General features: G+C 43.3%; 1 protein-coding gene across 6 annotated transcripts in view; it reads right to left on the bottom strand.

Moving 5' to 3' along the window:
- Positions 1-303: 303 nt before the first annotated feature.
- The window catches only part of LOC146075889 (uncharacterized), a 46121-nt gene continuing 19714 nt past the window's right edge, over positions 304-26710 (bottom strand). For 4 of the 6 annotated variants that reach the window (XM_083185566.1, XM_083185565.1, XM_083185564.1 and 1 more), the window contains 2 exons: positions 20815-20914; positions 304-5881 (listed from right to left, as the gene is read on the bottom strand). In XM_083185566.1, the coding sequence (XP_083041692.1) occupies positions 4514-5731 (1218 nt within the window). In that variant the 5' untranslated portion in view covers positions 5732-5881; positions 20815-20914 and the 3' untranslated portion in view covers positions 304-4513. Of the gene's footprint in view, positions 5882-11937; positions 12751-13047; positions 13117-20814; positions 20915-26710 lie in introns of those variants that run through there. The other 2 variants (XR_014473652.1, XM_083185568.1) reach the window with 2 other exon arrangements.

The following is a 26710-nucleotide window of genomic DNA, read 5'->3' as shown; positions in this document are numbered from 1 at the left end:
ATTTTATTATTCAATGTTTGTTAAATGTTATTATGTGGTTATATTTTCATTTGAACGGTTTTAAATAATAATATTAAAAGGTATATTTTACGTATCATTTCTCTTCTCTCTAAAGTGCGCCAAGAAAAAAAAGACAATCCTTTCTCTATCCTTTTTCCGATACCCTTTCATATGCAAGGTTAAATGTTCCCCACTCCCCCTCTCTTTTTTCCCCCTTCCCCCCTCTGTGTTTCTGTGTTTCCCCAATGCTATTATTTTGCTGTTTGTTCGCTGAACTAACATAAAAACAAAAAAAGACAGTGGTACTCATAGCAGTATATTTTATTTATATGCATTATACCATGTTGTTTGTTTACACCAAATTGTTTGTAAATGCATCGTTCAGATATCTGTCTCATTCAACTGTATTGTTTGCCACTCCAAAAATAAAGAGTTTAAAAAAAGATAATAGTCCTTGGACCGGGTAATAGAAACTTGAATTGCCTTCTTGGCAAATAACTAAATAATAGCTGCTTAGCAGGCAGGTACTGTGACAAGATGGTGGTAGATCAGCGGAGACTCTGGGAGCTGAATAGTGGCTGGTTAACTGGAAATGACTGGTTGGCAAGGTCACTGGGAGCTGGTCAATGGAGAAGTGACCGTCTGTGACAGGATAGCTGATTGTGACCTACTCAGGGCTTGTGGTAATATAAAGTGACTAAATATCCAGATCTGACAGAGACAATGTGCAGCAGCAGATGAGGTTGAGAAGCTGGGCAGTGTCCGGTGAGCATCCACGAAGCTGAGCAGGATCTTCAGGATGCATTGGTAGCAGCTGGGCTGTAGACATCATTGAACTGGCAATTTCCCAGGTCTCAACGTAGTATACTTATAGAACCTTCAGCAAAGTGATAGGCTAGAGACTGTGATGTCAGTAACAGTGGTGATAGGATTGTCTGAAACAAACAGGTGACAGGAATGGACATGGCTGCTCCCATGTCCAAGGAAGGTGGGAAACAGTGTTTGTACAGTACATGGTTGTAGCCTATGATAATGGTGGTGATGTGAAAGCCACAGTAGACTGGAGCTGACAGGCAGACATGACAGGCAGGGATTGCTGCAGCGTCAGGTGACATCTGGAGACTGTGGGGAAGCTGTGCTGTAGACTGCATGCAAGAAGCCCTGAAGATATCCAGACCTGGAGCACACTGACATTCTGGAGAGACACTTTAGTGGTAAGAATAGATGTATTGTTACCTGGATCTGACAGGATGTTGGCTGAAATAAAGTATTTTGTGCAGCAATGATACAGATGGGACCGCTCCTCGGATCGGCTCCCATTGTGTCATCCTCCATAAGAATGGGGGGCGTGCACACGTGGAGACACTCGCGCGCCCCATTCTTGGTAATGGACACGTGAGCCTGTGAGACGCTTGCACGTCCATGTCCTGTGGCAGTTTGGTGGAAACAATGAGTCTGGCCCATATGTAGGTCTGGTAGCGAATGGGGGTGGTAACATGCACAGGACAAAGAAATGATTGGATATTAGAAACCAACTTGAGGAGTAATATTGATAACATACAATAATTATATGCTGTTGGAGGTGCCCCCAGGAATCAAGTACTAGTATACTTAGAAAAAGGAAACGGTGGTCCACAGGAGATGGGCAGCCATTCACAGAAAGGATTCCTTTTTGGAGGCACTCTTTTAAATGATAAGAGATAATGTTTAATGAGTAAGATAAAACTTAACTTTTAATTCCAATTTATCTAATATAGTAATAACTATAATAATAATGAAGAGTTAAATAACAACAAATACTTAAAGTTTTGTGAACAAAAATGGCCACTGAAATTTACCATGTAATTGTAACACAGTGGCAGTTAGTGGTGTTATTAGATAACCATATACTGTTGGTATATGATTTAATTTAGGTCCTTCAATAGGACAGCTGGTGATACATCCAGAATGTGTGACAAATGTGTATTGTTCATTAATAATACAATCAAAAAATAAATAAAGTAAGTCACAATAATACCCGTTGGTGGTATTGTGCCGTCAATTAGTTCAATGAAACATGATGTATACATTCATAACATAACAGGTAACCTTAGGGAGATGGGGAAAAGAAAAGTACAGTGAGTTGGACTCAATTCTTTCTGCTGCCCAACGTCTTCACAGAGATGAGCGGACGGAGGGTGAGAGAAGAGATTGACACACTGAGAGAAAAATAGCAAATGTAAGGAGGACACTTCTGTAAGTGGTGTTAGATCAGCCTTGATACTGTCGCATTGCAGGGCTGAAATGCGCCACCAGAAAGTCTCTCCTACACGGAGTCAAGAAAAACTGGTAGTGATTGAAACAGTTGAGTGACAGTCCAAATTGGATAGATCCATTGTCTACGGATATTGTGTTAAAGAAAAGATACACACTGTACAATATCTCTGCTGATGAGGCTTCTCAGTCAAAACATATCTAATTATTAGCCATCAGTATCTATTATAGCTAAGCAGCAGAATAAGAGTGATATGCACACAAAAAGTGTGTTGCTGGTTGTTTCTGTAAGCACCTGTCAATTTGACAGTTAGGCACCCAATACACACCTAAGTAGGACCTATAAATAGGCCAATTGAAGGTAAGAGTAAATTAAAGATGTAGGTTATGTTTCAGCAGAAAGAGAGGGGAAAGAAAAAAACAGTGCTGCAAAGCCGAGATCAATCACTTCCGTCCCGTCTTCAATGAGCGGACGGGAGGTGAGAGTGATGAAGCCGGCACACTGTGGGGGAGACGGATAGGAGAGGTGTGTGGGGACAGCAGCTGTGCGCGGTGTTAGGTCTGTCCTGGTGCCGAAGTAGTGCAGGACAGAGATGCGCCGCCAGCGTGTCCGTCACACACGGAGAAGGAAGAGGGGACGGGGAGGATACCTGTAGCGGCAGCGGGTGGCTGGAGCAGTGTCAAGGCTAACAGTTCCCCATTGAATCAGGGAGCTGCTGTAGCCTGTTCAGCATCAGAATGCGTTTCACCACGTGGGCTTGATCACCTGTGTATGTGTATGATGAGATTTAGATGAGACTAGACTGTGGGAACAGTCTAGTCTCATCTAAATCTCTTCATACACATACATATGGGTTTGTCTAATCAGCCAGCAATGGCCAAGATCACTGATCTGTCAATCACTTCAGCTGCAACATATATCTAATCAGCTGTACATATATACCCGACACTGCGCACACCACGTTAGGTTTCCCAATGCTCTGCCCGACTGTCTCTTTTAGTGATGCAGGCAGGGACAGACAGCGGGTCAAGGTGAGTGGGCGGAGGCAGAAATCATGACAGACCATAGAAGGCAACCGTCTCCCAATCAGCGGAGGTCTATTTCTAATACTGCATCTTTGCTTGCATAGGTGCAGGGATCATCCATTTGCTTCAAAGCCCGAAATGCAGAAGTGTTCACTAAATTATCATTTTACATCTGGTAGCCCCATGGCTCATTTTGTGGGTGAGCTGCTCCACTGCAGCGCGTCTGTTGGACCTGAAGCACCTTCGTAGCCAAGATTCACCTCATACATCAATGGCACATGGGCCCTTATTCTAGTTGACTCGGACGGATGCGTATTTTCGGACGGCCACTGTGCGTTCTCAGCCCCGCCTACCGTATGGATCTCTTACACCGTCCGAATGCGGTACGACGCCGAGCAAACGGATAACCAGTGGATTGAACAGGTGAACAACTCCCCCATCTGTGGGAACCTCCCCCATCCTCCGATGGTCACCGACCATCGAATGAAGGACCGAGCGGTCAAACAGCACCGAGTGCTCCAGACCACTCAGACATTTCTCCGTATGAAAGCAGGGATATGGGCGGGCAGCTGGCATCCGGCTATGTCAGCTGTCCGCCCCCAACACGTACGTCACGTCCAGATACATACGCCCAGCGTTTTCATGGGAACGCCAATGAAACGCGGGGCGTACGCATATGGTAATGAATCCAAACAGCCCCTCTCTACCCCCTGCTCGGATTGTTCCAACCGATCGTTTTCTGTACGGAATTCATGCCATATTCGGACGAGCGCGGCGTTCGCACATGCGCAGAAATACCTCTGCATATGCGCAAACACCAAACATCGGCCGTCCGACCGCATACGGAGCCGTCCGACTCAATCAGAATAAGGGCCATGGTGATTATCAGTTTCCACATCAGTTAAACACAGCGCTCCCATTTGTCCAGTAATGATAATCAGTCACCACAGCAGCACGTGATCAGTTCACAATCTGCTCTGTTCACAAATACTGACACCCTTGGCCTGAATGTTGGTAAACATAACATTTTGCACATCATACAATGGGTGATGTCTGCAAGTGGCCTTTCACACACCTTATATACCCACCAAGCCAGTGCATGCTATGTAGTATACTTCACGGTGTACACGGTGCTGTCATATGTAGGAGGTGGCCGTAATTATGTGACTCAGCCTTGTCATTTCTCTCATTTGATGTATAACAAGCTGTAGCCTATGGGAAAATATTTGCTGCATTAAGTACATTTATATGGTATCTCTACTGTGTGACTCCTCTGATGTAGGACAAGATTTGACTTCCGGGAAAAACATTTTCTGCATTCAGAACATTTATATGGCTTCTCTCCTGTGTGACTCCTCTGATGTAGGACAAGATTTGACTTCCGGGAAAAACATTTGCTGCATTCAGAACATTTATATGGTTTCTCTCCTGTGTGACTCCTCTGATGTACAACAAGATGTGACTTCTGGGGAAAACATTTGCTGCATTTAGAACATTTATATGGTTTCTCTCCTGTGTGACTCCTCTGATGTCGGACAAGCTTTGACTTCTCGAAAAAACATTTGCTGCATTCAGAACATTTAAATGGTTTCTCTCCTGTGTGACTCCTCTGATGTTGGACAAGCTTTGACTTCTCGAAAAAACTTTTGCTGCATTCAGAACATTTATATGGTTTCTCTCCGGTGTGACTCATCTGATGTAGGACAAGATGTGACTTCTGGGGAAAACATTTCCTGCATTTAGAACACTTATATGGTTTCTCTCCTGTGTGACTCCTCTGATGTACAACAAGCTGTGACTTCTGGGGAAAACATTTCCTGCATTCAGAACATTTATATGGTTTCTCTCCTGAGTGACTCCTCTGATGTACAACAAGCTGTGGCTTCTGGGAAAAACATTTGCTGCATTCAGAACATTTATATGGTTTCTCTCCTGTGTGACTCCTCTGATGTCGGACAAGCTTTGACTTCTCGGAGAAACATTTGCTGCATTCAGAACATTTATATGGCTTCTCTCCTGTGTGACTCCTCTGATGTCGGACAAGATCTGACTTCATGGAAAAACATTTGCTACATTCAGAACATTTATATGGTTTCTCTCCTGTGTGACTCCTCTGATGTCGGACAAGCTGTGACTTCTCGAAAAAACATTTGCTGCATTCAGAACATTTAAATGGTTTCTCTCCTGTGTGACTCCTCTGATGTAGGACAAGATTTGACTTCTGGGAAAAACATTTGCTGCATTCAGAACATTTATATGGCTTCTCTCCTGTGTGACTCCTCTGATGTAGGACAAGCTCTGACTTCTGGGAATAACATTTGCTGCATTCAGGACATGTAAATGGCTTCTCTCCTGTGTGACTCCTCTGATGTTTGAGAAGCTGTGACTTATATGTAAAGCCTTTGTCACACTCAGAGCACACATGTGGTTTCTCTCCTGTGAGACTCATCATGTACAAGATAAAAAAATAATAATTGTTGAATGTTTCTTCTATCCGCAAAATAAAGTCACTTTAATCCTCCAGGTGTAAGAAGAAATGATGACTTTAGTTGGCTGGATCAGAGAACAACGTCCCCTTGAGCAGGATTTGGACTCAATCGTCCTGTAAGACAGGTAAAATGTAAAAGGTTAACATACTGTAGTACAAGTGTGATGTCAGGGTTATATTGTGTAAGGAACATTTCTATATAGAACACATATCAGTCGTGGTCCATTGTTTTATATTTCTGTATGCTGCCAAATGGCTGGGACTATTTGCTGTCAGATGCACAGCACAGATCTCGCTACCTTACTACAGCAGATGCCAGTTAGGAGTGTGAACCCAGACATGTTATGGGTTTAGTGCTTTGGCTCTGGATTGGTTTTGCCAAAACCACCCTCCCAGGTTTTGTGTTTTGGTTTTGGATCTGTAATTTTTTTTAAATTATAGAAACATAAAAGATTACAGAATGTTTTTTTGTTCCTACAGTATTATTACATCAATGACATTTATTTCCACTCATTTCCCGTCTATTCTGAACCCATGATGTGTGCTGAGCAATCTGTGCAGCTACTGTAGGATAAGCAGGATAGACAGTGCATGCATCACCATCAGTATAGGGTGTACACATAAAGCAATCTGTGCTTTATTTATAGGCGATCTAGCACTTGCAACATCCAGGAGTGGCACTGCTGTGGCAAACAGGATGACAGTTTTATAAACCGCCAAAAAATGCTCCAAGGAGCATATAATGCAAAGAAAAGAGGTGCAAGATGGAGCTGTCCTTGATCCCTCCCACCAGCCCTTATGTTGTATTAAAAGGACATGCGCCCTTTAACAAACCAATCATTTCAGCAACAGGTGGTTCCCCTGGAAAAGCTCATCAAGTTCTCCGAATCATAGCAATCTACAATCATCTAATTTCCATATTTGATGACTTTTCACATTATGGACCTTATTCTAAATGAGTCAGACGGCTGCGTGTGCGGACGGCCGATGGTTGGTGTTTTGCATGTGAGTAGGTATAGTCCCAGGAAAAATCAAACTTAAAAAGTGACAAGTGGCCCCGCCCACAAACCAACCCATAACCCCGCCCACTTTCACGCCCACATTCCTGCCCCTATTGATATGAACTGGAGATGCTTTGATATCATTTCATATTAAAGGATGGCTGTTTTGAATTGCTTGTCACGGAATGCGGCGACCCAAATCAAGAGAATGAAAGAGTGCTATTACGACGTATTAAAACCAGGTAGTTATAGCGGTATTGATAAATATTATGAAGCGGTTAAAAATAAATTTAAAAGAAACGATGTAAGAAAATGGTTACAAGAGCAAGACGCATACACATTGCACAAGCCGGCGAGAAAAAACTATAAAAGGAATATGATCTGCGTGTCGGGGATAAATCAACAATGGCAATGTGATTTGGTGTCGCTTATAGACCTGTCAATACACAACGATGGTATTAAATATATATTAACCATCATCAATATATTCAGTAAGTGGGCATGGGCCGTAAGCCTTCCCGCTAAGAACGCGACAACCGTTGCTAAGGCTTTTGAAAAAAATATTCCAACAGGGGGCCGTGCCTAAGAAACTGCAAACTGACAATGGTAAAGAGTTTCTAAACAAAGTCCTAAAAAAGTTGTTAGAAAAATTTGGAATACAACATTTCACAACCAATAATGATGTGAAAGCCGCTGTTATAGAGCGTTTCAATAGGACTTTAAAAATGTGAATGTGGCGTTATTTCATGGCAAAGAATACCTACAGATATATAGATGTTTTACAAGATTTCATAACCAGTTATAATAGCACTTATCATAGAACGATTAAGTGCGCGCCAAGCGCCATGAATGATTCTAACGTGTTGAGAGTCTTCAAGGCGACGTACGGCGATTACTTTAGAAGTAAGAAAACACCCGTTTGTTTAGCGATCGGCGACCACGTCCGCATTTCCAAATATAAGGACATATTTCAGAAAGGTTACGAACAGAATTTTTCTGAGGAAATATTTGTAATACACGGCGTAAACACTAAAGGGGTTAAGCCGCTTTACAAGCTGGTGGACCTATACGGCGAAGATATAACCGGTAGTTTTTATCCAGAGGAGTTACAAAGCATACAAAAAAATTATAATAGGGTTTACAAAGTGGAAAAGATTTGAAAAAATAAGATGGTCAGAGGTCGGAAATACACGCTAGTTAAGTGGCGCGGATACCCCACAAAATTCAACAGTTGGGTCGCAGCATTGGAGATAAAGGATATATAAACAAAGGGAAAGATGGATGACAAACCGTTCTACATAACGTTGCCGAGCAACGCCTCGGCCAATACCTTTCCACAAAACAAGATTTCTGAGTATACGACAAAACTAGCGAAGCCGATAGACTTAAACGGCTAATGGGAAGTAGCTCTTACAGAAATACAATACCCCCACACCTGGAATACAATCGATGTACAAAATTGTGTGTTGAAAATAACAAGGTGGGATGAAGCGAACAGTTCAGCCACATGCATTAAACCGGGGTATTATGAAACTATGGATGCGATAATCGACGAGTGCAATGTTGAAATTGCCCGGCAAAAACTGGATGGCGGTTTAAAATTATGGTACGATCCGCTTGAACGGCCCTAAACTGACGAGGATACTGGGGTTACAACCTACAACTAATTCTTTAAAACCGTGCGCAGACATCACCGGCAGCCAGTATATGTTGTTCGTGTACGCAGATATTATCGAGCATCAGAGGGTAGGTGATAGTTATGTACCGCTGCTGCGGACTGTGGCAATAAAGGGGCGTAACAATGAAATGATCACTATACGATACGAGAATCCCGATTACGTACCTTTGTGCAAAACGCATTTTGATACTATAGACATAGAGATAAAGAACGACCAGAATGAGAACATTTCAAGTTTGGGAAAGCGAACGTGAAACTACACTTCAGACGACGCAAAACCGAATTTTATTAAATAGCATGGTCGCCATAAAAAATTATAGCGATCCGGCGCTCTACGCGCAATTTTATAAAACTGAAGCCGGCAGCGGTTTACCAGGCTTTCACGGCAGCGTCTATATGTACGGCTGCGGGTTAGGCGGTATTTTCCGAAGCCTATTCAGAAAAGCAGTGCCTCTTTTTCCGAAGCGGTCTGGAGTTGACAAAACCCCATGTGAAGAATGCAGCCCGCAATATAGCAAAAGACCTCATAGGCCAAGCCACAACGGCCGTTGTGAACAGATTACACAACGCGAATCAAGCAAAGCAAGATGGGTCCGGTTTAGTTTATACGAGGAAAGGGTCGGTTAAAAGAAAACGAAAGCGCTCAACACAACTTCCGCCTTGGTGCATGCCTCTTTTAAACAATAACTGGAGCAAGCGCAACTTAGATAAAAAAAGGAAGCTGAAGAGAAGGGCTGGCGATATTTTTTAAGAATGTCTTTCATACACAACAAATCCATCTGAGCTTGACCTTTTTGATGTGCCCTCAACGCAAACCAGCATAGAGAAAAGTCTATACGTGGAAGTTCAACCTTTAGCTGCGTTATCCGAGACCGCTCCGCTAGAATTCTACATAGCGACCAGCGGCGAACACTACTACGACCTGAACAACACGTTGCTGTACTTGACCTGTAAGATCGTACAGGCCGATAACACGGCAATACCGCAAGCGGCACGGGTCGCCCTTATTAATAATCCCATAGCGACTTTATTCAGCCAAGTGGATGTTTCTTTGGGCATATCACAATCCAATAATCTTTACGCCTATAGAGCGTACATCAAGACCATTTTGAATTATAGCTAAGATGCTTTATCCACAAAACACACAACAGGCTTGTTTTACAAAGATGTGGCTGGAGAACACAACACCAGAACCCATGGTCTAAATACTGGGTTTATAAAAAGAGCAAGAGCAACGGCGCAAAGTCGAACGGTGGAATTGTTGGGGCCGCTACACTGCGATCTTTTTCATCAACATAAGTTGATCTTAAACGTTGTTGATTTGAAGATAAAACTCACCAGAAGCAAAGGGTGACATTCTATGGAATGAGAGTTGTGTTTTTTGGCGAATTTTACTCCAAAAAACAGCTAATTCGCATTTTTGCTTGAAAACGCATATTTAATCTGATGCGAAAAGGTCCCTAAATCGCATATTTTGTGCGATAAGTCATGCGTACTGAAAGTGCGGTAAAAATTCGCACTTTTATCGCATCCAGATGTTTTCCAATAGAAAAGTATACAATTCGCTTATTTAATGGAATGGGATTTCGCAAATCGCACTTTTAAGGTGTCTAATAATCGCCATTTTTTCAGACCAGGTTCTGTTGGGCAATTTGGTCAAGTGCGCACATGGTTAATGTCATCACAGGTGTCCTTAATTTCACTCACAAACACCCCTACATATACCCCCACATCATTAAGGACACCTGTGAGGGTTTGAGACATGGAGATTGTGCAGAGTGGATTTGAGTTGCTCATTTTGGATTTGGCCCATTTGGAGGAGCTGGCAGGAGGGAGGAAGCTGCGCACCAGAACTAGGTACCACCCCAAATAGTGCGTACCCAATGTATGTATCGTGCTAGGCTGTACCTGGACTCCCTCTCGGATCAACAGGTTGTGGGGATGTTTAGGCTACACCGCAATAACTTGTTGAACTTATATGAGCAGGTGAGAGATGATTTGGTCCCTTTGGGGGGGGGGGGGGCAACTATGCAGTGTCTGGGCTGCAGAAATTAATGTGTACCCTCTACTATTTGGCCACTGGCTCCACTCAGTCCGTGACCTCATGGTCCTTGGGGGTATCACAAGCCACTTTCTCAAAGCATTTTACTCAAGTGTTACTTGCTTTAAAGAAGTTGTGGCGGACATACATCAGATTCCCCAGTTCAGAGTCAGGGTGGCAGGACCACAAGGTTGCTTTCTATAGACTCTCAGCATTCCCTCACGTGCTGGGAGCTATAGACTGCACACACATTGGGATTAGGGCACCGCACGTGCGGGGCCACGTCTATGTCAATAGGCGTGGGCGGCACTCCCTGAACGTGCAGGTGGTATGTGATGCTCATCTCAAAATCCTAAGTGTAGTTGCAGGCTTCCCTGGGAACTGCCATGACGCCTATATTCTGAGACACTCCGGCCTCTGGAACCGATTTACCCAACAACAAATGCCAGAGGGCTGGCTACTTGGTAAGTACATTTTTACATATTACCCTCTCTATTCGTCTTTGTACCTGCTGAAATGTGTGTGTGTGTTTAAATTTTCAACAGCCTACTACTCTTGTCCAAGTAAATACTATTTGCCCACTGCACACACCTTACCATGTAAGGCAATAACTTCCTTTCTTTGGTTGAGGTGACATGGGTGTCTTTGCTGGCTCATGACACCTTTGCGCACCCACGATGGCCCTGCACAGCACCGGTATATTGAAGCCCATATTGCAACCCGGAATGTGGTGGAGCGTACGTTTGGAGTGTTGAAAAGTAGATTCCGGTGGTTGGACCGGTCATTTGGTTTGCTGCTTTACCACCCTGCAAAAGTAGTGATGATCGTCCAGGCTTGCTGCATGTTACACAACATAGCCCTATACCAACCAGACTATGTGGAGGAGGATCATGCAGCAGTCGTGCAGGAAGCCCAACCTACCACACCTCGGGTAGTGAGGGGTACGCAGAGGGGGAATCTGGTGCGTACAGACATCATCAGGCACTGCTTTTCTGGTAAGCACATGTGCCCTCTATTCCTACATGTACCTTTGCTGGAAGTGAACTCACCTACATTACATTTATCACTAACATCTTTTTGCCCCCACATTTAGCCCAATAGACACAGTCCAAGGGTACAGTTGGTGGTGCAGACCTATCCCTTGCTGTAAAAACCTTGTAAGTATATTAACAACATGTATGTGATTTTTGTGCAATCAACTATGGCTCACCTGTTGTTGTGGAACTACATGGGCCAGCATGCCCTGACACACTGTAAGCATGACAGCTCAAAACATGATTGCCACAGCTTGCTGAAATATGTAGTTCCACAACCTCGGATGGGCCAGATTTGAGACAACAGCATCTTCCACCAATCCCTTGCCCATATATCATTACATTATGGAACAGATCACACAACAAATGTTTGAAGAATAACACACAGACAAAATGGTATGTGTTGTGACATTTTTACTACAGTATATTATGTCATACATAACCTGCATTTGTCAGTCGCAAACAATAGAAATGTGTATTAATGTAACAAAAATTCAAGCATAGTACATGCATTATCAATTTATTTTATGTTAACTTATTATTTTTTCCCTCCATCAGGCCGCGCACTACCACCTATTGACCCTGCGCACACGCCACCCCGGGTCCTAATACTCCGACGGGGTGGGGAAGTTGGTGAGCCACTTACTGGGTGCTAGATACACTACTAATTGTAGATGTAGTTGCACCTATGACACCTGGCACCTCCATTTGATGGATTTGTGCCTGCATAGCGATCAACGCATTGGTCTGCGCAGTACACGATTGACTAATTGAATGAATACTTTGTGCAAGGCTGCCAATATAGATATTCTTCTCCCTTACAGCAGAACTAAGTTTAGCAAGACGGGTGTCCATGCTATTTGCCATATGCACCTGAGTGCCTACACCAACCCGTACACTCCTAGACAATTTTCTCAACTGTAGAAAGGTGTCACGCATGTACCCCTTAATGTTGCCCATTTCCAGACTTTGGGAGGCCATAAATTCTAGTTGTTTGTCCTTGAAATGTACCAAGGAGGTAGCTACTTGGGCAGCAGAAGCAGCTGTAGGGGGAGTATTTCTGGGTGGAGGTGGGTTTGGAGTCACCCCACTTGGTGGAAGATCACTCTGTGATGATGTGTTTATTTCCTCCTCAGCCGCAAACGTGTCCACTGGTTCCAGAATTATCTCTATGTCATCCACCGGCATATCAGAGGATTCTGTGGATTGTTGTCCTAGTTGTACAGTACCTGTGGATACAGAGGAAGAGGTAAGTACAGATGCATATATTGTCCTTTCTGTCGTCAGTACTGTTTTGGAAAGGGTCTGAGATGGTAGACGCCCATACCTAGGGGTACTATGTACTTACAAATGGACCCCGATCCTGCATGAAACATTGACAATAATCTTCATTGACATGGCTAGGCCACATTACATTCATGTCCGTTGCAATGTAGCAGCTGGAGATGACTGTAATGTGATTTATTATTTGATGTGACATAGGTGTGTGTACTGTATGTGTAATGGCCTGTGGTTTGAACATTTACCTGCTTCCACAGATGCGGCACCATCGGAGCTTCTTTTCTTGGATGCTTGATCACTTCGGGACGGACAATCTGTGAAAGGAAAGATCGGCAGACCTTTATGTACCGAGCAATGGAGATTCTTTTGTGCAAAATCATCAAATAAATTACAATAATGGACAAATTTACCTTTGGTTTAGGGCTATATTATTTACTATTCATATTTTACATTGATGTTTTGCACCTGTAGTCAGCCAAAAAAATTAAAACACTGCATGACACATTACAACTGTTGGCAAATCTGTGGTATGTAGGCGTGACTGCTAAACCACCAGTACACCAATGTTTTTGGGCCACATACATATGAAGCTGCTAGAAAAAATGTTACAGTGTGGAACAATAAATGTGCAGTTGTGGAACTACAAGGCCCAGCATTCTGATCATTTTTAAAGTAGGTGTAAACTATTGCCATGAACAGACCTTGCTGGGCTATGTAGTTCCACAGCACCACATTAATTAGTATAATATTACAAAATAACATTGCAGTTTAAATACATTGGCATGTATGTTTCATATTGCATGTGGTGACACTTACCAGCTCGGGGTGGGCTTGCCGGCCTATCGGTATCCGCAATGTGCATCCCAGGCAGGACCTCAGGGGGGATAATTCTTTGGAGCTTCACATCATATGATGTGTAGGATATTGTGGTCTGGCTTCCTCCGCCAGTCTTGGTGGCCTCCTCCATCTCCATGGCCATTTTCTTTTTCAGCTGCCACTTGATGTCGTTAAACCGCTTTTTAACGTTTTGGATTAGCCTCTTGCGGTGACTGACAGCGTTGACCGCCTGGGTTATGTCCTTCCACATACCACGTTTACGATGTGAGGTGGTCTTGTGCTGGTTTTTCCCCAGTAAGCGGTCATACAGGGGTATGATGGCCCGGACAAGCGCCACATTCTCCTCATAACTGAATCGGACCTTTCTCCCACTTTTGGTGCGGCCAGCTTCACCCTCCTCCTCATCCTCTATATCTTCCACATGCATGTCAAAATCCTCCTCCATGCCAGTGTGTTCCTCCTCCTCCTCCTCACCTCCATCTTCCTCCGTCTCGGACATGTGGCCCTCCTGCAGCTGCTGTGGGGTATGGGCAATGTCCTGGCTACAGGATGGGGATGCCAGCGGATCCTCCACCTCCTCCTGCTGGGCCTGGTCCGCCAGGGCCTGGTCTGGGGCTGCCCTTGCAGTGGCCATGGTGGCTGCCACACTACTGCCACTCCCTGTAGTGGAGGTCGACCTCACCAGACCTCTGTTGCCTCTCCCACTGGCTCCTCTTGCCTGGCTGCTGCCACTGCTCCCTCTGCCACTGGCCCCTCTTCCTCTGGTCACACTGCCACTGCTCCCTCTGCCACTGGCCCCTCTGCCACTCCTCACTCTGCCACCAACACCTCTTCCTCTTCTCACACTGCCACTGCTCCTCTCCATGCTCCTTACTTCCTATCAAAGAGTGAAATGGCACCAATGCCCCTTTATATAGGGGGTGTGATGCATAATGGAGGGGACCTAGGTGGGCCAATAGGTTAGGGGGTTATTTGTCATGTGGAGACAGTCTTGTAAATCACACTCCGGTTGGTCTAAAATTCGCACATGACCGGCGGAAGAAATCGCACTTTTTAGTGACATAATTTCGCATCAATTCGCCTCAAATCGCACTACATCGCACTTTTTAGCCTCTAATGCGCATCCCATTAAATATGCGAATGACTAAAAAATGCGATTTCTGAAAGTGCGAAGAGCGGCGATGTGGAGTGCGAAAAATATATGCGCTTTTCTCTCAGCCCATAGAAAGTCACCCAATGACTCTTTCTGTTTAATATACATGGAAGCAGACCCCTTTAAAATTCAGATTGTCACCGCGTCCCTGTTTGTGAAAAGAGTCCAGGTCTCACCGGCCGTCCGGATCGGCCACGCTCAGGCTTTGTTAACCGGGAATGCTAAATACTCCATTGACCGGTTTGGCATGAAGATATATAGTGTGCCTATCGGTAGTCGGGTGTTTTAGAAAATATGTTTTTAGGGCAAGTACCAAAAATGGTTATAGCCGCATTTGTAGACAACGAAGCATATTCAGGACCCTATGACAGGAACCCTCTACGTTTTGTACATAAAAACGTAAACTTTGCATCCCTATACCTGGATGGAACACCGCATCCGGCTAAGCCGTTTCAACCAGACTTTGAACACGGCAATGCGGTTCGTGAGTATATGTCGCTCATACATATCACAAATAAGCAGAAATCAGACTCAGGTATACTAATCGACCGTGAAGAGTACCTCAACGGCTACACGTTATTCGCTTTTGATCTGTCGCCTGAACAGGAATGCGCAGAACACCTATCACTAATCAGAACAGGAAATCTACGTGCCGAATTCCGCTTTGCTGAAGCGCTAGACCGGACAGTCAATGTGATTATTTATGCTTTATTTGATAATATCATCGAAATTAATCAAAGATGTGGTGTGCTGTATGATTATCTATAAATGAGATATATAACATTCATATTTTTCGTATATTTTAACAACTGCCATTACACAGCCGCAAGAGGAACACATTGCAGATAAATTGCATACTGTACGCAGACCCAACAACCTGAATATACTTTAAAGGGGCTTATCCGTATGATATGCTACCTAACTGTAAACTGCCGCAATACCCCTGTGCATTTGTAATCAATACGCATAACAGCAGACAACCGGGGGAGCACTGGTTGGCCATTTATTTTAACGAAAGGCGCAAATGTTACTTTTTTGATTCTTACGGCCTAGCACCTCACAGCGCCCTATTCCCAAAGTCTATAATACAGTTTTTAAAAGCGAATTCAAAAAGTATTTACCATCAAAATAGTCAGTTGCAAGATGTTAACAGCACCGTTTGCAGCCACTTTTGTATATACTTTATATTATACATGTGTAAAAATTACAAATATTCGAATGTACTGGCCCGTTTTACCGGTGATACAAAACGTAATGAGCATTTCATTTCAAACTTTGTAAGACATCTACCACGAAGCCATTGTTTGAGTCATTACACGTTTAAATATGTACAGGCTTGTGTAACTTGTAACCAACGTTGCGTTTAAAGCATTTTATGTACAATGCTTCATAAATATGGTGATTATAATAAACAAAAAGTTTTTAACTTTATAACGTGTGATTCTTACAACTACTTGATTAGAAACAAAGACCAAAATGTTGAATTTCTAAACCAGAAATATATTTTATTGGTTCATGAAAAACAAAATTACAGTGAAATAAACGCTGTAACAAATATAACTCTTCACGCGTTTTATGTACAACAAATCATAACTAGAGTATATTGATTCTAACATGAGGAAGGATTGTCACCATACAAACATCATAATACAAAATATTCACACAAAAGTTAATGTATAAAACAACATAAATAATTTATAAGTTATAGGTTCAACCACTGTGATTCCTGAAATAAATGTATGGATCTTTTCCTAGGTAACAAGTATCCATGTTGCGTTGTTAGCCCTGGGGAACTTAAAACATTTATACGACTTTTTTGAAAGTTTTGTTTCGGGGTGTCAGCGATTAAAGAATCATCAGAGTCAGCGAAGGCCGCTGTTTTTAACCGGTCAAGCTGCAGTCTATTTGAGGCATTACCAGTGACTGTGGATGGTATATTCAATTCAGCCATAGCGCGCATAAACTCGGGCCAACCGTTAGGCATCTTATGAAGCGTTACGCTGTGATTTTGTGTGATGCCTCTTATCAAATCGATCATGTTGGAACCGGGTACAGTGTTCCCCTTATACAAAAACACGCCTTTATCATTCCAATTTGTGATGTGTTTAGCGCGAGACATCTTGCTCATTAGTATTTCACAGTTTTTTTTAATACCTTGAATTAACAACATTCAAAACATCTTGATAAACTGTGTCGGCTGCATCAGTTTGCATGACATTAAATGATTCAGCATCAGCATTTGCACCGGGTGATAAAAGGGTTAAAGTTGACATTTCTCTATCAGTCTGTTTACTCAACACCAGATATCTCTGTAAAGTGGCAGTGTATCGGTTCGCCTTTTCGTATTCTGATAATGCATTATTATGTAGTATGCTTATGATCTCCGCATCTAGACCTTGCGTGGCTGTTTTACGTATATCGTCGTTACCTGGTTTGATGTGTAAACGGTCTATCTGCTGCTGAGGCACAAGATACATTTTCTCAGCAAATTCCATCAACGAATAGATAGCAGCCCTGTTATTAACGGAATAGCAAAACCAAGCAGCGATCCAATAAAGCCGCCCGACTGTTTCACCAGACGTTTCTTTTTGCCAATGGCGCATTTGTTATTACAAAGTGATTTTATAAGGGCCTTCTTCTTTTTAAGATAGTTCAATTGCCGTTGTGACAAGGGTATTTTAGCTTTAAGTCTGTTGAGAGCAATCTCACAGATAGCAGTCACCAAATCGTTTGAAGCGTTGGATAAAATAGTGTTTCTTTGGGTCGGCTTCGCTTTTATCAGCGTTTTTAAAAGCGCCCAATTGCGGCATATCCGGTTCGACATGTTCACCTTTGATAGAACAATGATGAATGACTAAAGTTTGCACGGTTATAGCTATTTAGAACCGCGTTTCTTAACGACATAAGCAACCGGTGTGTCAGGTGGGAATAAGCCGCTTCGTAAACGATAATCGTCAAGAGCGCTGTTTCTTAAATCAACCAGTAAATATCCATAAGGGGGTTCCGTAGCAGATTCAAATGCTTCGATGAAAAATCGATGTCTCGACGGATACATTTGCCTAGCCAGAATACCCACTTGCATTTTATCCCTGGGGTTTTTGAACAGGACCATATATTTTGTGTTTAAATGTATAGTCCTGCTCTTTTTACCTTGACAAAATATGTTTTGCACAAGGTACATGATGCTGAGATTACGATGGTGTACATACTTTGTGAAAGCTTTCTCAACCTTAGAATTATTATTAGCAGCCTCCATAAGATCATCAACCACAGCTAGATTAATCTTATCAGGTGGAAAAAGCTGGTCGTCGTTAAAAGACTCGGGTAAACCTTCTATAAAACGCATACTGGGGAAATCACGCAAAAGTTGATCATATATAGGTTGCCAACAGGTGTAAAACCAAACAATATTATCAGGCACATGCGTCATATGTGTGGCGGCGTGCTGCAACAGGGTTTTCACAAAATAACTTTTCCCCGAATTAGATGGTCCAGATAAAATACAGGAGAAGGGGTGCTGAAATCTGGTGTCCATCTTAATAACCAAACGGCAGGGCTGTGAAGTTGTCTGTAAGCGACCGTTTAGTGTAAACGCACTTTTGAGTTTTCTGCAGTGTGAGTTTCAATCTGCCAGTACTTTTTCACACGCACTATGCCGGGTTGGCGGATCACAATTTTTTTCTGGTCCTCACCTTTGGGGTTTAAAGGGTAATCTAAGACCAGATCTTTCAGGCTGTCAAAGTTAACACACTGAGCATTAACGGTATTAAGTGTTATCCCTTTTACTTTTCTGCACGTCTTCCCGTTGTTTAGTCGATAGCCGTATGACTTGGGGCCGGCTGAGACAAACTCAGTTATATGGGTGCCCCAAGGTAATTCGCTAGTTAACTCACCTAGGTAATCACCCAAGGGCGGATCCCAATCACCGGGTCTGCTGACAAAAATCACAGAGTCTGTGACGTGATACAGGCAACGACCTTGTAATTTGTCCAACAGGTTGCACAATTCAATGCGTGCGTGGGCCATAGTAAAAGCGGCTATAAATATATTTGTAGTTACCGCTCTGGCGTAATGGTCTTTGGCGTACTTCCAGTTCACCATAACCGTGCTGTCATCTATGAAGTCTAAAGCGGACACTTCGTAGTGGGGCAGAAACGCAAATGCAAAAACTTTGTCAGGGTCCGTGACTAGAGACGTATTGGTCAGATTGCTACGCTGGCCAAACTTACCCCATAACGAATTTAAAAACAATTTTGCCTTTTTGCAGGGTTAATTTCTATGTGATCGGGTCGTAAAGACACCCCTTCATTTATTTTATAAGCGTCTATATACTCTTGTCATTTCACAGAGTCTGTACACCAATCGGGATAACCAGAAGCCTCTTGTTTACCCCTGAGGTGCATTTTAATGTAACCTGAAACCAAGTCATCAGTTCGTTCAGCAAAATGACACACTTCGTATATATTACAAATTTTGTAACCCTTTTCTATAGCCAAATTTAACTCCACCGTACACCAAGTGCCCGTGAGTGATGGCTTTTCATCATCGTGATCGCAAAGCTTTGTCTGTCCAGACTCTGCGCATGTGCGACACAGTGGAAACATTAGCTTGCCGCACATCATAATCTTTTCAACATAGCTGGGTTTATATACATGATTAATTTGAAAATATTGGACATATTGCACAACCATTTCAAACATGTGAACATTTCACATCTTGCTATTTTATGACAGTGTCTGTCAAACAGCTGTAACAACAACCATCAGTGTTGAGCCAGTTTGTAAAACCCCCAAAAAAAAAAAAAGTATTTGATCTTTACATTATACAGGACTATCAGTGACCATTGAGCCTTTTAATTCATGAATAGTCATTTGAGGCGTACAGATGTTGGCCTTTAATGCATTAACTGAAATATTTGTTACATAACTCTTGTAATGCTTTTTCTGACCCTCTAACAGTGATCTATGACCTTTGCCATCACCCCCCTGGCCCTGTTTAAAATGTGAACCACCACAATGTCTGGTCTTTAATGCGTGACAAATTGCGGCCAACTGTTAAAACACCATTATCCAAATGAGTGAATCAAACAAAAAAAGCCTTAAGTCTTAATAGTCATTTGAGGTATACATAGGTCAAACCCTCAGTGTGTATAATGCTTTGCAGATGCCTGTATTAAACTGGACAATGCAGCTATGTGTGGTGTAATGGCTTTCAGATGTCTGACTGGTATGCATAACTAATTTAACATTAGCTAAAATATGTGTGTTGCTGTAATGGCCCAAACATCTGAGACACAACTGTGTTGAAACCACTCCTGTAATGGTATATGTAATCATTCACATATTACAATATTTAAATCATCCTCTTGATTTGTTGTGCTGTATTCTGTGACAAGCGATTCAAAACAGCCAGCCTTTAATATGAAACAATATCATGCAGCATTCCGTGACAAATGATTCAAAACAGACATACTTTAATATGAAACGATATCAAAGCATCGCCAGTTCATATCAATGGGGCAGGAATGTGGGATAGTCATAAACCTGTCACTTTTTATGGTTGATTTTTCCTGGGACTATACCTACTCATGTGCAAAGGCATTTCTGCGCATGTGCGAACGCCTCGCACGTCCGAACATGGTGAGAATTCCATGCAGAAAACAATTGTATGGAACCATCCAAACAGGGGGTGGAGAGGGGCATGAAGGGCTGTTTGGGGTCATTACCATATGCGTACGCCACGCGTTTCATGGGCATTCCCACGAAAATGCTGGGCGTACGTATGGTAATCCGGCCGTGATACATGTGTGGGGGGCGGGCAGTTGACACAGATGGATGTCAGCAGCCCGCCCATATCCAAGCTTTTACACGGAGTCAGAGTGGTGTGGAGCACTCGGGGCTGCCTGACCGCTCGGTCCATCATTCGATGGTCGGCGACCAGCGGAGAATAGGGGAGGTTCCCACAGATTGGGGAGGTGTTCACATGAAATATCCACTCGCGTTCCACTCGTTTGGCGTCTTACCGCATTCAGATGGCGTGAGCGATCCGTACGGTAGGCGGGGCTAAGAACACTTGGTGCCCGTCTGAAATACACATCCGTCAGATTCAACCAGAATAAGGCCCTATGAGAAGAGGCAAGAGGTAGAGGAAAGTGTCAAGAAGTTGATTAAAAATGAGAGAGCCACATGCAGTCAGAGACAACACACAGGGCGTCACCTCCACTCCTATCTTGGTATGGGAAAAAAGACTTTACACAAGCAAATGTATAATTACTACATTACTGGACAAACTGAAAAACTGGGGTCCAAACCCTCCGAGTTTGTACCCCATTGTCCATTTATAGGGATTATGATAATCTTGGATTTATATAAATAAATAAATGATGACTCAAAATCTGATATTTTCCCCTCCACGGATTCTGGAGACTTATTTTGTGAAAATCTCTTTTTTTTTAAATGACATTTTTATTGACATATTTTGTGTCAGATGCCTTATATTAATAAGTTACACGCATGTGATCAAACCTTTGTGTCTTGTTTATTTTATTCATATTTTATTCAACTGTGGCTACAATGATTGGTTTGTTTGGGCCCCCACAAAACAAGCTGCCAATGACACAAAGTGGAAAGGAAAGACTTAAGCTGGGTACACATACATCCAATCGTCGGGCCATTCTTCCATTCTGGGTTGGACGGCCATTCAATTGTATAGGTGTGTACGCTGTCCCGATTCCCTCTGTACGGCCAAAAACGGTCTTGTCTGTCCATACTCGGTCAGTCGAAGGTTCAGTGCTGTTTAATATTTATCCAACCGGCCGGGCCCATATCGGAACAAAAGTGCAGTGTTCGATCGATATGATGGCCGTTCTTGCGATTATACTCCCAAAGCTGGAACTACCATGTGGGCGTTCCATAGTGGCATGATCTCTCCTACAGCACAGCATGTATACAAGTAGTATTCACCTCCAGGGGCCAGACATACAGCAAACTGCTATATAGACGGGGTACGCGTCTCATTAGTCAGCCGGCATGTGACTAGTGAAAACTGCTATATACAGAATAAAATGTAGCCTTTATTTAAATGTACTTAAAACTGCAAAATATTTAAAAAAACATACAAATATTGTCAAACAAAGCGATGTAAAGTATGTGTTTAAAAACAGCACGAGCAGGGCTCCCATGTCTACTAAATGGTCTCTATGGTTTTTTCGACTGCAGCATTTAAATGATGATCTGTCATAAATATAAAGCTAATTGTGATGTCATGATGACATCACGCATCTCTACTGTTCTCACATTAACAAATACACTGATAGCATGTCATTTACTATAGGGCTGAGATCTAGCTAGAATTGCCCATCATTTGTATTGACTTCTTTTTGTTTGTCTAGTCACCTGGCAATAAACTCTAATACACCATGGGCTGAGAGATATCCTGATTTGTTGAAGTACTGGTGGCTAATGATATTCATTCAAAATGCCATGAGATCGCACACTGTAATAGATGGATCAGTCTGATATCACATTAAGAGGCGAATTCAGGTTATATTTTATGAGGGTGTAAAAAATACTGACTATAAATCCAATTTACAATAATTTTATGTAAGGTAAATAAATATACATTACACATATTCATCTGTTCGCTGCTGGTAGCACATAAATCTCGGTCTATTAGAAGTTTAGTTCAGCACATCAATGTTTAATCCCTCTTTTTGATGTGGGATTAATGTAGAGAAGTACCTGGGAGTAAAATGCTCAGTTTACATGCACTGAGATGAGAAAAACTTCTGCAGGGAAAATAAACATTGAAACCCAACACCCATTTACCTCTCACAGAGGCCTTGTAGCACACAGGAACCACGTGGGAATGTGCACTGTACCTGCTCAACACGACACCCATACAGCTCCGCATGTAACAAAGAGAGAGGGGGAGTGGCCAGAAGTACCCCCCAATTGCTGCCGGATGAGCTCAGGTATTACCGTGCACAATGTGCCAGATCAGCCACACAGCTCCCTGCCGCTGCCCTTCTCTCCATTCCTCTCTAAGGAGACGTATCAGAGAGTCTATGTGTTCCGTCTATGGTCTATGTGTTCCGTCTGTGGTCATGTGTTCCGTCTATGGTCTATGTGTTCCGTCTATGGTCTATGTGTTCCGTCTATGGTCTATGTGTTCCATCTATGGTCTATGTGTTCCATCTATGGTCTATGTGTTCCATCTATGGTCTATGTGTTCCGTCTATGTGTTCCGTCTATGGTCTATGTGTTCCGTCTATGGTCTATTTGTTCCGTCTATGGTCTATGTGTTCCGTCTAGCATGTGTAACATAATGTGTACCATGTCTGGGAAATTCATGTTCAGAACAGAGCACCTTTGAACCGCTAGACGAAACACATAGACGGAACACATAGACCATAGACGGAACACATAGACGGAACACAGACTCTCTGATACGTCTAATTTATTTATATTGTGACTAGTCAGGCTATACTTTAGCTGTAGCTGCTACGCTATACACATTTAACCTACTTGATCCCCAGATGCTGCATCCACTGAACATGGTGTGGATTTATTACCATGACACAGAGGTGACTGACATCCTCTAATAAAGATCACCTCAACGTGAATTGTTGGTTGCAGTATCGCAGTACAGTGACATCCCCACATAAAATTCAGGGGCCAGACACGCAGTGATAACAGTGTTTATTTAAGACTCATTAGAGAACCATCACAGGATAATTCTGCTTAAGGTTCCTGTGAAGTCACATTAGTCACTGTTAACCCCCGTAGTAGCATATCTCCGGGATAATTCATACAGTCCTAGCCGGCATTTTCTCTTAACTGACAGTCAGAAACTTGTTAGTCTCTGCTGAGACTGAAATATTGTTTATTTACATTTCACGAAACATGTACTCTGTTGCCATATTATAACAGAAAGTGAATCATTCCTGGGGAATCTATATTTATGACCTTGTTTTCTCAAACTGCTATTTAGACGGGTTACACGGCTAAATTAGTCAGTCACCAGGGTGACTAATTTATACACGTACCCCGTCTATATAGCATTTACCGTAGTCACCCTGCCGGCTGACTAATTTTTAGACACGTACCCCGTCACTTTTGTTTAGGTTCTGTACTCACGCCTCTTTGTTTTGGTATGCCTTAACCCAGCCCATTATGTTTATATATGACGTGTCAATAGCCCAAATCGAGAGAGTGTGTACGGTGGTACAATCTTTTTTATGCGACTGTTTGGATGGGAGTACATCGGACGTCGCAAGTAAAATTGTACAGGTGTGTATGCGCGTATCGGCTGTTGTTTGTGGACGGTCCGATGCACCTATGGTGCTTCTGTGTCTCTCATAATGAAGATGAAAGCCATCCCTGTAAAATAATTAAGGCCCCATACAATTGTCCGACTTGCCTGAGGGACAAGTCAGACGCGATTTACCCAGAACATCCCTGGCAGATTCCCTGGAGTGCTACATGTGATTTGGCACTTGATGTACCATTGATCGCAGGAGATTTATCTGACCATATTGCATGTACATAGATTTATCTGATGGAATGGTCCTAGGGGATGGCATGAGTGCTCGGAGGTTTGTGGCCAAAACAGTGAAATAAAAACAAGGAGCCATTTTAAAACCTCTGCACAGTCTGCTCTGTGATTACTGAGGCTGTTTTTTTCTGAACAAACTGCTTTATCCTATTCTGTGATGGCTTCTTATCACCTTCTGCAAGTCTACGGCTTTCTGAAATTGAGATGTGAGAGGAATCAGCAATGGAAGAGCGTGAGGTCCTGCTGGAACTAGGAGTGGCTGCTGAAGAGGGACTTGCTCTCTCACATGTCGCTACTGACCCAGATAAGGGAGAACAACCCAGAGGACTATCGCAATTACTTGCACATGGATGACGCTACCTTCCAGGTATTGCTGGGCCTGGTGACTCCCTACATTGAGAGGCTAGATACCACCCTGCAGAGGGCCATCCCTGCTGAGGAGAGGCTTGAGTCTACCCTGAGGTTCCTGGCTACAGGGTGGTTACTGGAGGATCTGAAGTTCAAGTCTTCATCTCTGCACAGGCACTGGGGCATATCATCCCAGAGATGTGCAAAGCTATAGTAGATGTGCTGCAGAACCAGTTGTTAAAGGTAAATAAATACACACCTCACATGTTGTATATACAGATGGAGCAGCGGTTATTCATCTGGATGGGGCTCCATAGCTTTCTGTCTCGGCGCTATATTTGCAGAGAATGGGACACGCGTGAGTGTGACAGGCTTGCGTACTCCATTTGTGACAATGGGATGCATGATTGTGTGAGACGCTCGCACCATATGCTGGGAGCACGCACCCAAGTCTGCAGACGGGGGGCGGGGGGCAGTGGCAGATAGTCGCGCCCATGGGATTGCCCAGAATTTCATGGGTGTTCCCATGCAAACACTGAGTGTTCCCATGGTAATTGAGCTATGATGGCAGTGCCGGGCATCATCGGATGTCAGTTGCCTGCTCATTTCCTTCCAAATGTGCGCGGATATCTAAGTGACATGAGAGTCATTTAGATATTTGTGCACTCACCAAACCATTCGACCATTGAATGATATGAGAGTCCCCCCCCGGCCTGCAAATAGATGTTTATGTTAAACATCTACAGTATTTGCATCCTGTGCGAGCATAGCCGTGGTGCGGGGGGGGGGGGGGGCAGGCGAACCAGAATTCACAGGGTGGCTGGGGGACTCAAAAGGCTGCAAATTGCAAGACAACCAGAATAAGGTCCTCTACACCTACAGCATGTAGGTATCTATATGCAAATAATGCATACATTGAGGTGCAGGTGGGTGGGTGGTGGTAGTCTGTGTCTTGGCATTTGAAACTGTATGACATCATTTGGGGGGGGGGGGGGCAAAAATATAGGGCATGACTTTGTGGGAAGGGACATTGCCACACAATAGTACCAATTCACATTACACCACACAGTAGTGTCCTATATAAATATAACACCACACAGTAGTGCACTTATACACATTGTGCTAGGTAGCATTCTGACACACTGTGTCAGGTAGAGCCCCTTCTGCAAAGGAAAAGGATTAAGCACATTGTTATGCCCATTACACATGATGCCACACAACATAATGCCCATTACATATTATGCCACACATCATAATGCCCATTACACATTATGCCAAACCAGGGACGGACTGGGACCAAAAATCGGCCCTGGCATTTTGAGCAGACAGGCCCACCTGCTTGTGACCTCCATTCATGCTATTGTGGCACGGTGATGGGGCAGTGTGGGTAGTCACTGGCAAATCTAGAAATATGTAATGGGTGGTCCCAGATACAACTGACCTAAATGGCAGTGATCTTGCGCGGCAAAGCTGCGCATCAAACATGGGGTGCGGCCTAATGGAAAGGAGGCTGGGTGTCACAAAAAGGGACATGGTACCACACACCATAATGCCCATTACACATTTTAGCAAACTCTGTAATACCCATTACACATAAAGCCACACTCCGTAATGCCCATTACACATAAAGCCACACGCCATAATGCCCATTGCAGAATATGACAATCCGATATGCCCATTACACTTTATGACACACACAGTAATGTCCATTACATATAAGGCTACACAATTCGTTATTCCCATTACACATTGGTGGCACACACTGTAATGCATGCTCATTAAACTTTCTGCAGCTACTTAGGGTAATAATTTCTGGTTCATCATGGACATATCCTTAATACACATGTAGGTCCTCCTGAATAACACTTTAGGGGACCACAGTCACTCTGTAGAATTTAACATTTTTTTTGATCCCACTGCAGAACTACAAGTCCCATAAGCAGGGCCAGGGCCTGCATAACAATGGGGTTTATTCTAGTTCATTCTTTCTGACAAAATCCTTCTTAGATGGACAA

This window comes from Crinia signifera, chromosome 4 (genome assembly GCF_055691185.1).
Source record: "Crinia signifera chromosome 4, ASM5569118v1, whole genome shotgun sequence".
Lineage (NCBI taxonomy): Eukaryota > Metazoa > Chordata > Amphibia > Anura > Myobatrachidae > Crinia > Crinia signifera.
This window is presented reverse-complemented; position numbering and strand designations above follow the sequence as displayed.